This window comes from Erpetoichthys calabaricus, chromosome 11, assembly GCF_900747795.2.
Source record: "Erpetoichthys calabaricus chromosome 11, fErpCal1.3, whole genome shotgun sequence".
Taxonomy (NCBI): domain Eukaryota; kingdom Metazoa; phylum Chordata; class Cladistia; order Polypteriformes; family Polypteridae; genus Erpetoichthys; species Erpetoichthys calabaricus.
The window spans coordinates 66,947,500-66,962,542 of NC_041404.2; the positions used below are offsets into that span (position 1 = coordinate 66,947,500).

The following is a 15,043-nucleotide window of genomic DNA, read 5'->3' on the forward strand; positions in this document are numbered from 1 at the left end:
GAAAAGGAAACATGTTCAGACTTTCACATGATAAAAACGCTGCCTACTGCATCTTTTATTACAATTCATTCTGCGTTCTCTTAGCTTCACAGCTAAGATATGTTTGTGAAACAATTTGCTATGGACAGTGTGTCCTTTATTTTAGTACCAGATACTGGCTGTAAAAATGTTTCAAGTCTCTATGCATCTTACACAAATGTAAAAATTCATTGCACAAAACATGAACAGAATTTTCACTCACATATATACTCTATATACAAGCAAACCTATACTATTTTTTTCGCAAGAAAGTCACTACATTTTATTCTCTAAAATCATGACTGCTCCTCAGTGCAGATATGGTTCGTTCAGGTATAACAGTTTTGGCAGGAGTTGGCTTTCTTGGTGGTGATGCAATGCAACCATTGCTGCTGACTCCTTTCAGCTGCTGTTGGGCTGACCAACTTTCCATGGCTCCTGTGGGCAGAGGTGAGCATATGGACCAACCCAATGAACATCCTGGTCTCTGTAAATACAATAATATATTTTACCAACAAATAGTTGTTTCATTAGTTTTAAATGTTTTATTTGTTTACAAAGTATAACGTATTATCCCAGTGATCATGTGTTAGACTACAGTCCCTGTCCCTCTGGTCTCATAAAAGACAACTATAAGAGTTTAGTGTCAGGAAATGCATCCAGCTGTATAAACTTCTGCTCCAGTACCTCATTTGAGGTGGACAACTAGTCAATCCAGGTGAATCCAGAAAATGGCGGAGTGAGAGAAAGAGAAAGTGTAACCCATATTAAATCATACTTTGGGCAAAAGTAAAACTGCACAAAATCCAGGACTTACTTTTGCTTGCATTTTTTTGGTATCTCCTACTGGTCCTAGACTGGATGCTATTTTATCTTGGTCCTTTAATACCTTTGTGCATTTTAAGTTGTTATCAGGACTGCATACAACTATGTATCCATATAAGAATACATATTTGGATTATTGTTAATTAGTACTGCACAATGACGATGAACTGAATGCAGTTTTATTTTCACCTGAAAATGCAATGACTTCTACTTACCATCTAAGACAAGACTAAAATGCCATCTGCTTCAGAGTGATGACTGAATTTGCCCGGACGTGTGACACGTTATGCATACTGGAGTATGGTTAAAACTGCTTTCAGCAGCAGTACCTCATCCAAGGAACTGACTAAAATAACAACAACCGGTTTGCAAGAATAGCCAAAAAAACCTCCACTGGTTCAGAGCAGCAGCGTACCAAGCAAGCAAAAAACAATGCTGACCTGAAGACACTCAAAATACATGTAGACAGAGGTAAAACAGAGACTGCACTTTGTTAACAGGTTTGACTAAAATGTACCATTTCAAAGCTAATTTGTTTTTTTTTCCCACACTTCATTAAAGACCCTCAGCATGCTAGATCCTTAAAAATCTTACCAGAAGAACCCTGAACAGGTCTGAATAGAAACATTATTTAAGAAACATCTTGATGAAAGAAATTTTATTGGAATTTGAAATTATTTTCAATGCAGTTGCAGGTTTTAAAATGTTGTACATCCATCTTTTGTGAAAAAGAAAATTAAGTATTTTTTACTATTTGATGTTATTCTTTGATGAACTACTGCTCAAAACTCCCTGTGATTAGAGGCAGCAGGTATGGAAAACATAAGCAAAAACACTAATGCATCAAAGAAAAATAGACGGTTCTTAGCTTGAATAACTAAATAAAAAATAAAACTTTAATTCTGAAATATCAAAAGCATTATTTTACTTGAAAAAAATCGCCGCTTCTGAATAACTGCTTTAAATTGGCATTTCTCAAGGGTCAATAAGATTTCAAGCAAAATGAATGGTTAATTGAATAAAATGCATTCTGCAGATCAACCACCACAGCTGAAGGGGGTATTCTTATTAAAGGCTCTATAAAAAAAATATTTGTTGCACATACACATTTAATATGGGTCATTAAATGAAAATGAATTCTTAAAAAATGAAACTGATTTACAGCCACATTAGCACTTTATCATGATATGTTTAATGAGTTGACATAGTCTGGCTGGTCAACATTTCTAGAAGCCAGGCTATAATAAAAGAAAAGAATATTCAATGCAAGTAGAAGTAGAGCAATTCAGTGTTCTCTGTACATGTGATAATAATGAGCCTATAATACTGTATTTAGCTACAGTTATACATTTGTACATTTTCTTTGGCTGTGTGACATATGAAGCTGTAGAATTCCAAGGAAGTAGTCAGGTGGCCTACATCTGCAAAATTCTCAACACATACTGTACTGCCACAGAAGGCTATTTTCTCCACTATCAACATGCCAATTCTTTTATTAGCTAGGAGTTACACTTTCCATTTTAACTATAGTTATTAAATCCTGTATTACTGTTCAGTTATCATAACATGGTTTATATACTGTATGTAAATTTTACTGGTGTACTGGAATAAATGTTCTGAGCCGGTAATCTGCAAAATAAGGAGATTGGTATCTCGTCTTCAAAACTTTGCTTTAATGCCCGTTGAATAGCCTTTTTATCATTTGGACAGCATCACTATTATCATCTTTTAAGCCACATTTAAAATCTTAGTGTCTTATTTTGTGGCGATAAACCATTTTGAATTGGTACTTTTTTGGGTAGTTCATTTTGTTTATTTTCATTTACTATTATTGTTATGTCATTATTGTTTTTAATTTTAACTTTATTACGGTTGTTAAAGTTTTTGCTTCTTAAACACTGTTGGGTGTTTCTTATAGATTTTTGGGTGCTGATCACATCAAAATTTATCCATCACATACCGTTTCAGAGAAATCTTCAGTTTTGTCATGATTTTTTCTTATATTTGTATCGAAACATTTTCACTCCCGTAAGTGACTTATCAACAATGGTTTGTGCAGCCTGGGCATGTCCATCATGGAATGAGGCCAGGTTGGAAGCTGTTCTGTGGAAGTTGACATCCTGGGCAGGTCTGAATGAACTTGACGCTGTCTCAGCATGCTATAAAGGTGGCTTGCAAACACTGATCCTACTCATTTGGTTAATATAGATAGTCCGTGTGTATGTATAGTACAGTGGAACCTCGGGTCACGATCATAATTCATTACAAAACTCTGGTCGTAACCTGATTTGGTCGTCACCTGATGTAATTTCCCCCATAGGATTGTATGTAAATACAATTAATCCATTCCAGACTGTACGAACTGTATGTAAATATATTTTTTTAAAGATTTTTAAGCACAGAAATAGTTAATTATACCATAGAATGCACAGCGTAATAGTAAACTAAATGTAAAAACATTGAATAACACTGAGAAAACCTTGAACAGAGAAAAGTAACATTGCAAGGATTCACTCTATAGCCTTACGAACCGCTCGCTGTAAACACTTTTTTTTTTAATGAGTTTTAAGCACAGGGAAAAACATGAACATTTGAAAAATCCGTAATTTAATAAACAACCAAGAAAAGTAACATTGCAACAATGCACGCTACAAACCGATCGCTGTAAACAGAAGTGAAGTGGAGGTTAAAATCCAATAGAAAAAAAAGTCTTCATTAAATACAACAAGGTTAAAACAATGCTCGAATCAGTCTCTTTAAAAACAAGCCCAGGGCATGCTTTAACTGCCTTGTCAGCCTTATGCGGCCAGCCCTCTCACGCGCTCTCTCTCACTCACTGCACAGGGAATGCACAAGGAGAGACTGAACACGTGCAGAAATCATCGGCGCGTACGAACCGGAAGGGAAACTGGCTTGTTCGTCACCCGAGTGTGTGGTCGTGAACAGATGCAAAAGTTTGGCAAACTTTTTGGTCGTAAACCGAATTGTACGTGGTCTTAGACGTTCGTGACCCAAAGTTCCACTGTATCAGTATAGTAAAGTATAGTATCTGTAGTAATATAACAGTAAGTAAACTTGATGCTATAGACGTTTTGGTGTTGGGCAATATGTCTCGTCAATGTCGTAACAGCCGCGATACATTCTGCTATACAGTGCATCCCGAAAGTATTTACAGCGCATCACTTTTTCCACATTTTGTTATGTTACAGCCTTATTCCAAAATGGATTAATTTCATTTTTTTCCTCAGAATTCAACACACAACACCCCATAATGACAACGTGAAAAAAGTTTACTTGAGATTTTTGCAAATTTATTAAAAATAAAAAAATTGAGAAAGCACATGTACATAAGTATTCACAGCCTTTGCCATGAAGCTCAAAATTGAGCCCAGGTGCATCCTGTTTCCCCTGATCATCCTTGAGATGTTTCTGCAGTTTAATTGGAGTCCACCTGTGGTAAATTCAGTTGATTGGACATGATTTGGAAAGTCACACACCTGTCTATATAAGGTCCCACAGTTGACAATTCATGTCAGAGCACAAACCAAGCATGAAGTCAAAGGAATTGTCTGTAGACCTCCGAGACAGGATTGTGTCGAGGCACAAATCTGGGGAAGGTTACAGAAACATTTCTGCTGCTTTGAAGGTCCCAATGAGCACAGTGACCTCCATCATCCGTAAGTGGAAGAAGTTCGAAACCACCAGGACTCTTCCTAGAGCTGGCCGGCCATCTAAACTGAGCGATCGGGGGAGAAGGGCCTTAGTCAGGGAGGTGACCAAGAACCCGATGGTCACTCTGTCAGAGCTCCAGAGGTCCTCTGTGGAGAGAGGAGAACCTTCCAGAAGGACAACCATCTCTGCAGCAATCCACCAATCAGGCCTGTATAGTAGAGTGGCCAGACGGAAGCCACTCCTTAGTAAAAGGCACATGGCAGCCCGCCTGGAGTTTGCCAAAAGGCACCTGAAGGACTCTCAGACCATGAGAAAGAAAATTCTCTGGTCTGATGAGACAAAGATTGAACTCTTTGGTGTGAATGCCAGGCGTCACGTTTGGAGGAAACTAGGCACCGCTCATCACCAGGCCAATACCATCCCTACAGTGAAGCATGGTGCTGGCATCATCATGCTGTGGGGATGTTTTTCAGTGGCAGGGACTGGGAGACTAGTCAGGATAAAGGGAAAGATGACTGCAGCAATGTACAGAGACATCCTGGATGAAAACCTGCTCCAGAGTGCTCTTGACCTCAGACTGGGGCGACGGTTCATCTTTCAGCAGGACAAAGACCCTAAGCACACAGCCAAGATATCAAAGAAGTGGCTTCAGGACAACTCTGTGAATGTCCTTGAGTGGCCCAACCAGAGCCCATACTTGAATCCGATTGAACATCTCTGGAGAGATCTTAAAATGGCTGTGCACTGACGCTTCCCATCCAAGCTGATGGAGCTTGAGAGGTGCTGCAAAGAGGAATGGGCAAAACTGGCCAAGGATAGGTGTGCCAAGCTTGTGGCATCATATTCAAAAAGACTTGAGGCTATAATTGTTGCCAAAGGTGCATCGACAAAGTATTGAGCAAAGGCTGTGAATACTTATGTACATGTGATTTATCAGTTTTTTTATTTTTAATAAATTTGCAAAAACCTCAAGTAAACTTTTTTCATGTTGTCATTATGGGGTGTTGTGTGTAGAATTCTGAGGAAAAAAATGAATTTAATCCATTTTGGAATAAGGCTGTAACATAACAAAATGTGGAAAAAGTGATGCGCCGTGAATACTTTCCAGATGCACTGTATCTGTGGCGAATATACACTTGTGCCTCAGAGAAGTTGGATGACTGCTCTTGTGAAGAAAGTTTGTCATCTGTATTTCGGCTGCAAAATTGGTGATCAAGACAAGGAATGGGTGCCTCACATTTGCTGTGCGACATGTGCTGTCAGTCTGAGAGCCTGGCTCAGAGGCACTCGAAAGATGATGCCGTTTGCTGTCCCGATGATATGCGAGAACAGAAAGACCATGTGACGAACTGTTATTTCTGTTTGACTAATGTGTCTGGTTTCTCTGCCAAAAACAAGAAGTCAATTGAATATCCTAATCTGCCTTCAGCAATGAGACCCGTGCCACATGACGACAGTCTTCCAATTCCGAAACCACCAGAGGATTGGACCTTAGACGAACCAGATGAAGAAACTGCAATGCAGGGTACTGACAGTGACATTGACCCGGATTTTGAACCGTGCTCATCAGGCGATCCACATCTGATAACACAGTCTGAATTGAACAATTTGGTCAGAGATTTGGGTCTGTCAAAAGCAAAAGCCGAGCTGTTGGGTTCGAGACTGCAGGAATGGTGTTTGCTGTCACCAGGTACGACAATTTCTGTGTTTCGAGGCCGACATCATGATATAACCAAATTTTTTGCACAAGTTGACAGTCTCTGTTTCTGTTGTGACATTGAAGGATTGTTCTCAGCCTTGGGTTGTGATCACAACCCAGAAGAGTGGCGTCTCTTCATTGGTTCGTCAATGTTAAGCCTGAAAGCTGTTCTACTACACAATGGCAGCATTTATCCTTCAGTACCTGTTGGCTATGCAGCACACATAAAAGAAATGTATGAGAATATGGAACTGTTGCTGAAGCACATCCAGTATAGCAGGTACAACTGGAATATCTGTGGAGATCTTAAAGTTGTTGCTGTGTTACTAGGACTGCAGTTCGGCTCTACAAAGTACTATTGTTTCGTCTGTGAATGGGACAGCCATGCCAAAGAGTCGCACTATTCTTGACAGAACTGGCCACTCCGTAAAAAGTTAGCTCCAGGACAGAAAAATGTGACACATGAATCGCTCGTCGACCCAGCAAACATATTTTTGCCTCCTCTTCACATAAAACTGGGACTCATGAAGAATTTCGTGAAAGCACTGAACAAGGAAGGCGAAGGTTTTCGTTATTTAAGACTGATGTTCCCAAGAATAACTGACGCCAATATCAAAGAGGGCATTTTTGTTGGTACCCAGATCAGACATGTTATGAGTGACAAGCAGTTTGAAGATCTGTTAGTTGGGCCGGAAAAAATTGCCTGGAAAGCCTTCAAAGATGTTGTTGACAATTTTCTGGGCAATTACAGAGCCCCAAACTACATTCAGCTGGTAGACAAATTTCTCACAGCATACAAGACAATGAATTGCAACATGTCACTCCAGATTCATTTCCTCCACTCACACTTGGACTTCCTCCCCGCAAATCTCTGTGCTGTCAGTGATGAACACGGTGAAAGGTTTCACCAGGACATTGCTACGATGGAAAAACGATACCAGGACAGCTGGAATCCGTCAATGCTTGCTGACTACTATTGGACACTGCAACGTGATGCACCAGACATTGAATACTAAAGAAAATCAGGAGCAAAACATTTTTAATTCTGTTGAATTTAATAGCTTATGCAAAACATAAACGTGACTAAATACATTATTGTCAGTAAACATATAAATGTCTATTTCTCAGAGTTCTTACGTGATGCAGTACAACGAAAACTATATTTGTGCATACCCAGGAGGCACCTGTCACAATCAGCAATAACTTTTTAGGAAGCAAGACTTTTCAAAACAATGTTGTGCAGTGTAATCAATACACTTTATCATTTCAAGTATGTGTATGATTGCTTAATTGAATATTTACTTTTAGCTAGCTTTATTTACTTAAAGTAATTTCTTGTGCAAAAGTCAACCACATTTTTTCCTTAATCAGAACTCACTTTTGCATTTGTTGCTCAACCCTGAAATTGCTGAATGGTAAGAGAAGTGCTTACCTGTTAAATTTCTGCCCCCTCCTCCTCTGAAACTCCGCTTCATCCACTGTCCACACAGCACCCTTGCCTCCTTCCACCCTGACAAAGCATTTGTGGAGACTTAGATTGTGACGCACTGCATTCTAGGGACAGAGAAAGGAGACAGATGGGAGCTAAAGGGGTTCTGTATGTTATAGGAAGACTCAAGGAACTCCTTAATGAACAGTTTCTTGTTGTACTTGCTCTTTTGTAAGCAAAAAATAAGTGATGTTGATGAAGTATTCTAATTACTTTTGTGTAAGGAGCTTAGTATTTAGACTGTAGCACAATTATCACAAGATACTTATTTTAAATTTAAGCTTGGTCAGATAGGCTGTAATGATACTCTATAATCAATGCTTCCTTTCTCTTTTTGCACTGACTAGCCTGCAAGTACATGGGAGATCATTAAAAGGGAGACTGAGAGCTACAGTTACTTCTGGGACTGTCTTCTTCTTGTTGCATAAGGGCATTGGAAGTGCAAATTGGTAATAGGTAAATTGTACACCCATGTAGTCCAGCCCAGTACAAGAATGTTCACAAGGGTTGACTCAACTGGTGCTGGTTAATCTGCTGCTTATGGATATACATAAAAGGCCACTGAAAAAGGTGGCCATAATCATATTTAACCTCAGTAACAGGACAGAAACTCCCATGGGAAAAATCAAAAAACTGTAGCAGAGGATAAAGACCGCATTCTTACACTGAACTTGGACTTTTACTGAGCCCGATTTGCCAGACTCAAAGATTTGACTGCATCTCCAGGTTTTCAGCCTAGCAGCCATAGTATACTATAGAAACATTCTGAAGCTGTTTGTATCAATCTGCATCACTTCCAAATTTAATCAGCACTTCTTATGAAAACCAGTTTTGGCTTTTGCCCTTTTGATGATATTTTTTATTATTTGTATCATAGTAGTTCACACTAAAACCTTTAATGAATGCTATTCTGTGGCACATGGGCCGAATACTTAAAGTTCCTAAGTAGCCTTATAACCACACACTTTGCTCATTGGATAGCCCAGTTTGGTAGTTTACCTCTTTAATTATTATTATTATTTTTTTTTGCAAATGAAACTATATGACAAATGCATATTAATAAAAATCTCCCCCATTTAAATCTGAATTATAAACTTAACACAGCAAAGCCAGATGTGTTTCTTTATCACTATAACAGTAATTCAACTCTAAAAAAGTATTTGAAATGCATTTATGGTGATGTTACTATGTATGTTTATCTAATGTTATTAACAGAAGGCTATGAACTAGTAACTTACTTTTTTTTTTTTAACTTACTGAATTTGCTAGTTATGTCTTATTGGAGGGAAGCTAAGCAATATCTAAACAAGCAACTTATTTTGGGTTTTAGTATTGAAAAGGAAACAGACAGGACCTCAAAACATTCATTCCACTAGCTCTGGTAACATTAGCAATGGGGTTGGTTCAACACTAGGATGTCAAACACCATTTCTGGAGGACCACAGTGGCTCCATGTTTTCGTTCCAGCCACTTTCCTCAATTACTGATTGTAATGAAACATATTTGTTTTCTTTAATAAGCACACAAACAATAATGAGATGCCAAGAGAGCCAACACATGACCAGACTAATGTTGATCCCTTTTGCACTTGTGTCTATCTGTCTCAGTAAAACATTGAAAAGAAAGAAAAATGAAGGTCTGAGAAATACAGATCTGCTCTGGCCCACTAAGTATTTTGAGGGTTATTTCGGAAATGAAAATAAATAGCAGTTTTTGGAATTCACTAGTGTGGCAGAATGAGAGTGTTAACAACCCATGGAAATAAAATCAAGTGTTTCACAACAGGCTAAACACAAAATAAGTTGGAGTGAAAATAATGGCCATCAAGAACTGTTTCAGATGCCAAGCTTAACTTTGTCATTTACCAAGTTATTTTATTTCCATTATTGTTTGGCTGTTTGTCAAGAGAAAAAAAAACAAGTAAGTCAATCATAATTAATGCAAAAGAATTGTGCTAAATTAGCACCAGTAACTGGTTGTTAATTAAGAAAGTAGTTGGTATGAAAATCTGAAGCCACTGTGACTCTCCAGAATCTGAGTCTGACACTCCTTGTCCAACACTTCTACTAAGTGGACAGGAACCTCTACAACTATTCTGCCACAAAATGTTAAAGGATCAGATCATGGATTTGTCTGATATTTATGAACCACAGCTTCTGTAATAGCCGCCGGTAGGGCTCACAACTTTGCAGACAAAAATCGAAAGATGCTTTTTTTTGCCAGAAATGTACAGACGTTTTGGTGATAATCTAATTGAGGACAGATCCATTTGTAGAATCAGAAACTGAAAACACACTTATCAGGCATGTATAGAGTAAAATAAGAGTCCTGGGTCAGCGCTTCATAAATAAACTAGTTACAATGAATGCCATAATTGGTGCCAAAAATGGTAGTCTATCAGTTTGCTGTTATGGGATCTGGACTGGTAACTTGTAAGTTGTCGGTTTGAATCCTGGCAGTGAACAGAAGCAATGCTGCTCCACTGAGCCCTTAAGGAAGTCCCTTAACCTACAATTGCTTTAGGGGTGCTATACAAATAGCTGACCCTGCACTCTGACCCCAAAATTCTGTGCGTGTCTCTGGAAAGTAAGTTGGGGTATGTGAGAAATGACAAATTCTAATACAACAAACTGTACAGAATATGGCGAAGAAAGGATTAAAATCACTAATGCTACTGTTCCAAAATTATAACAGTTATTATTTAGTCATGTGTGCCTTGCAGTGGCTGGTGTCTTGTACATGCCATCAAAAGGTAGGCAGTCAGTTTATCTTCACCATTTGTAAGTGGATTTAAATTTATGTTAAAAATGCATTAAAAAAAAGATGAATGATTATTACTGTTAAATATATACTCCTTTTAAAAAACATAAGCTTAAAGTTTCAGCCATTCTAACATAAACAGATGTTTTTTAAGAGGAATATATATTTAACAGTCATAAAAATAAAATTAGGCCCTTCCAATTATGAACCATTGAAGCATGGTTAGTAATGAAATACAGTTTATGGCAAAATTGTATGTGAAGAGACCGTCACTGCCAAAGACTAAGCTACAAGGATGTTGAAGATAAACTAATGCCACATGGCTTGTAAAGTCTTCATAAAGAAGACTGGAAACACTGAAGAAAGTATATCCACAGGAGCTTACTTACATATTACATCTATTTTTTCCATAAACATTTTCTGAGTTCTTTGAAGCCCCCAATGAGTCAGCTTATATTCCAGTTACAACTAAAACATTACCTTCCAAGTAGCAGTATTATAGCGAAAGAATGCAAACATCTTCATAAACCAGTGATAGATCTCGTTGAGAGTGAGTTGTTTTTCTGGAGACTCCAGAATTGCCTGTCAAGAAAGGGAAGAGAGCAGTAAATTGGTAATAGGAACAGGGACTCCCCTTTAAACATTCTTACTAGTGAGTTAGCCAAGCTATGTAGGACAATTCTGTACAACAACTTTTTGTTTATCAAACTGCCATAAGTTAATACTTTGGCCAGATTTTGTCAGTCATGCATTCTTCATTTCCAGCATGATCTATATCATCAGGAATGCTTAAAGGTAGCATGTTATGACATACTAGGAAGAAAATGTCACCCATTTTATGTCTTTTCATGGCATTTCTATTTGATGTTATCTCAGCGCTGATAGAACTTTTTATCTGTTTGACATCTTTTCTTTTTTATGGATGCCAATTTTTTCACTGACCTTTCTTCTTGTTAGCTATTTTTTTATGTTTTTGTATAGCGTTCTTTATTGAGCACAGACTTACACCACTTCATAAGCTTCCAACTATAATGCTTACAGAGCCGCCAGTTCTACTTAATATAATGAGAATCTTTAGCATGATTGTCCCATTCACAAATGAAACAACAGTTCTTGGGATATTTGAGATGCATGTTTAATAGCAGTGTCACTACTTTTAGATCAGCACAGTTGTTAAAGTTGTAGTTGTTGTATTTTATATGTTTCAACAACAGTCCCATATTGGCCTATGGATATTGAAAGTCGGACATTGCTATTCTGTAACAGCTTTCTGGATTAATAGGACCAAATCAATAAAAAGATAAAATTGCTGTCGATCGTGTTCACAACCCAGAGTCGTGAACAGCCCATCAATGTCAGTGTAAAAACACTGTGGAAAAAATATTATCAAATACTCTTGGCCACTCTGAAAGGCAGTATTTCTGTACCTGGCAACAGCAAACACCATGCTTGTAGTCGTGAAACAAGTTATGCTTTTGCTTTTGACAAACCATAAGTCCTTGATGGAAAAGCAGTATCAGTCTCACAATAGCATAAGCATGTTCAAAAAACATGTTCAGCTTGTTGGATAGTGTCAGCTTATTTTTAAAATGACCTCTGGCATTTTTGGTGTGGACAAGTTGAGATGAAAAAAAGACGGAACAACTCAAATCTGACGTTTAATGCAGACATGAATAAAAGATTGAAGAAAATTAAGAGTACAGTCTCATTTCAAGTTGTGGTTCAATATTTCCATTATACCGTGCACAAACAAACTTGTTAGGAGTTCAGCTTTAAAGGCAAAACCATGTATAAGATGTCAAACCTAGACAGTGTTAAAGAAAACCTTTCCATTTGACTATGTCACAGACTCTAATTGTTAACTCTATAAAATATGTATCCGCTTAATAGCAAGCTCTGATAACAAAGAGGATGTTATCTAAGTGTTAGTTTTTCTAACAAGTCAATGACAGAAGTTCATGGACTGCCCAAAATAAAGAGATATACTCACCCATCTAATGAGGGATGCATATGTGTATGGAGGTCTGATATTGCTGTATTTGTAGTACTCAGCAGGCACCATTTCTGTATTTAAAACACAATTCCACATAATTATAAACTCATTTCAGCTAATATGAATTATGTTTGTATTATATTTTATAGAAATGTAAAACACACCATTCTGAAGCATCTTTAATCCATTTCAGGGGTTTAAGGGGCTGAAGTGTATCCCAGTAGTATTGGGCACAAGGCAGAAGCCAACTTTAGACATAGGGTAAGTCGATCAAATGGCTCATTCATTCACTACCCACACAGGGCCAATTTAGAATCACCATTCAACCTAACTTGCATATCTTTGGGATATGGAGGAAAAGCTCAAGCAGACATGGAGAGACTATGCCAAGTCAGCACAGAAAATGACTAGGTGTGTGATTTGCATACAAGACACTGGACCTGTAAGGTTGCAGAAGCAACCACTGTGTCACTGTTGTTCAAATGAAAATAATATCTTTCATTAATTCTACTGATGCACAAAAGTGCTAAGAATATGAAAATGTATGGGTTCCAAAACTTCTTACTGCAGCACTGGGTGCTAGGCAGGATTAGTATTTAAATCATTTAAGAATATACTTTTTAACAATTATATAATATTCATTTCATGTTACTATATTTTTGCTCTTTCCTTATCCATAACATTTTTGTGGTATTCATTTCATTAATTATACAAATGTGTAGTCCTGTGCACTTGCATTATGCAATGTATGCTTGTATGCAATGTAAAGTAAAGTAAATTGTTTCAGGCAGCTGTTAATGACAATGGTTAATATTATAGCCATTATATTAAAACAGGTTGCTTTGTTATTAATTGATAATGGTCATGAAATTGATTTTACCAACTTAAACAAGGTTTCAATGGGTTTTAAACAAATGCATAACTCATTTCAGAATTATTGAAGTAGAGTATTTAACACCAGATTTCTTGATGTCAATCTCCTATAGCTTCCTTTTACAAATCATGGAGGAAGAAATGACTCCATTTTAACTCAAAGAGTCACAGAGGTAAACTTCTAGTCAGCTGCAGGGTCCATTAAAATGTTTTTTGCTTAAGAATTTGTGTCTTTATGTATGAATTTATACCTTTTATTTGAGAATAAATCATTACAAGAGAACACAACACAATCAAACAAAGATTTACAAAGCAAACAAATCGGTATGGTTTAAATTTAATCCAAAGAAAAGAACTCTTATTCCAGAAGTTCAAAAACAGATGACCCATGGTGATATGAGAAATGAACTTAAGAGTCTGCAGTTCTATGTCAGACATTAAAAACAGATAACACAGGTTATATAAAATAGCGATGTACCTGGTAATAATGAAGTACTGGGTAAGTTGCCATGTCCGATTTTGCTGAATTCTACTGCAGCCTCCTGAGAGCCTTCATGAAGATGGGTCTGGGAGAGAATGAAGGTGAAACCATGTGCTGAGAAATCCATCTCTGATGCCTCCCAAATTTTCTTCAGGAAGGGAATTAAGCAGAGAGTCTCTTATATCTAACATAACTTCAATTCAAAAATAATTTCAGCTATTAAGAATGTCAAAAATCTCTGAAAAAGAATTATGATATGTACTGAGACAAAATAAAACTTTGTCTTATTAGACTGATGTAAATAATACTAACCATATTTTAATTTCTGCTAAATGTAATTTCTATACTTTGTAAATTCTAGTGCATGTTATTTTTATACTGATGGTGATAATTGGTAATGTCTGCCAATCTGTTTTCTTAACCTTTCCTTTTAACCCCATAGTCCCAGGATCTCAATGGGCAGAATTAGTTAATATGTGCGCATATGGAAGAAAACTGCATTGTGATGCAAATCAGTGCTACTGCTGTAATATGAAACCCTTATATGTGAAGAGTATGATTATTATTACCCATTATAATCTAGCCATTCCTTTCCCAGCTTCAATGATTATAATTACCAGTATATTAGAAAATTAAACTTCAGCTTGTAAAAGGGCCCACACACAATATATTCTGTGTGATTAACCAAACATCATAATATACTGTACTTTAAGTAAAATTTGGTTTATATTGGATTATATTTTACCTTGATCCACTGCTGTTATTTCCGTCAATGTACAATTATAACATTTTAAAGTTATATTACTTCTAAGTAATATTTTAAAACATACTAATTTTACAAGCAGAAGACATTTTGTAAATTTGCAAGAGGTATTGAGGGAAGTGTTAATGCAGACAGTTACATTATTGAATTCTTTACCAGTGTACAGGAACATTTTACAAATAATCTTCACTCACATTTGCTGTGGCGCTAAGTCTGTGCTCAGCAAATTGCAGATGAAGTTGCATAGCGTGTAGCCTCTGTCTTTCTATGGTAAGCTGTCAAAAGAAAAAGAATATTTTACATAGAGTGATTTTGTCCTAGTCTAAGTTCATTTTATCTAGTTTGAAAAGGACCTGCTTTTTCCGTCACAGATGAATTTCAAAACACAATAAAAATGATTTTGATGCACCTGTATTTTTATACAGTAGTCATTATCCATATTTTAATATGATTTTAAAACATCATTTTGC

General features: G+C 37.0%; 1 protein-coding gene across 3 annotated transcripts in view; it reads right to left on the bottom strand.

The window, feature by feature from the left end:
- Positions 1-398: 398 nt before the first annotated feature.
- Positions 399-15,043, bottom strand: part of LOC114660520 (forkhead box protein P2-like) — a 139,834-nt gene continuing 125,189 nt past the window's right edge. For all 3 annotated transcript variants that reach the window (XM_051933505.1, XM_051933506.1, XM_028813265.2), the window contains 6 exons: positions 14,768-14,848; positions 13,808-13,958; positions 12,454-12,527; positions 10,944-11,045; positions 7,647-7,768; positions 399-505 (listed from right to left, as the gene is read on the bottom strand). In XM_051933505.1, the coding sequence (XP_051789465.1) occupies positions 421-505; positions 7,647-7,768; positions 10,944-11,045; positions 12,454-12,527; positions 13,808-13,958; positions 14,768-14,848 (615 nt within the window). In that variant the 3' untranslated portion in view covers positions 399-420. The remainder of the gene's footprint in view (positions 506-7,646; positions 7,769-10,943; positions 11,046-12,453; positions 12,528-13,807; positions 13,959-14,767; positions 14,849-15,043) is intronic.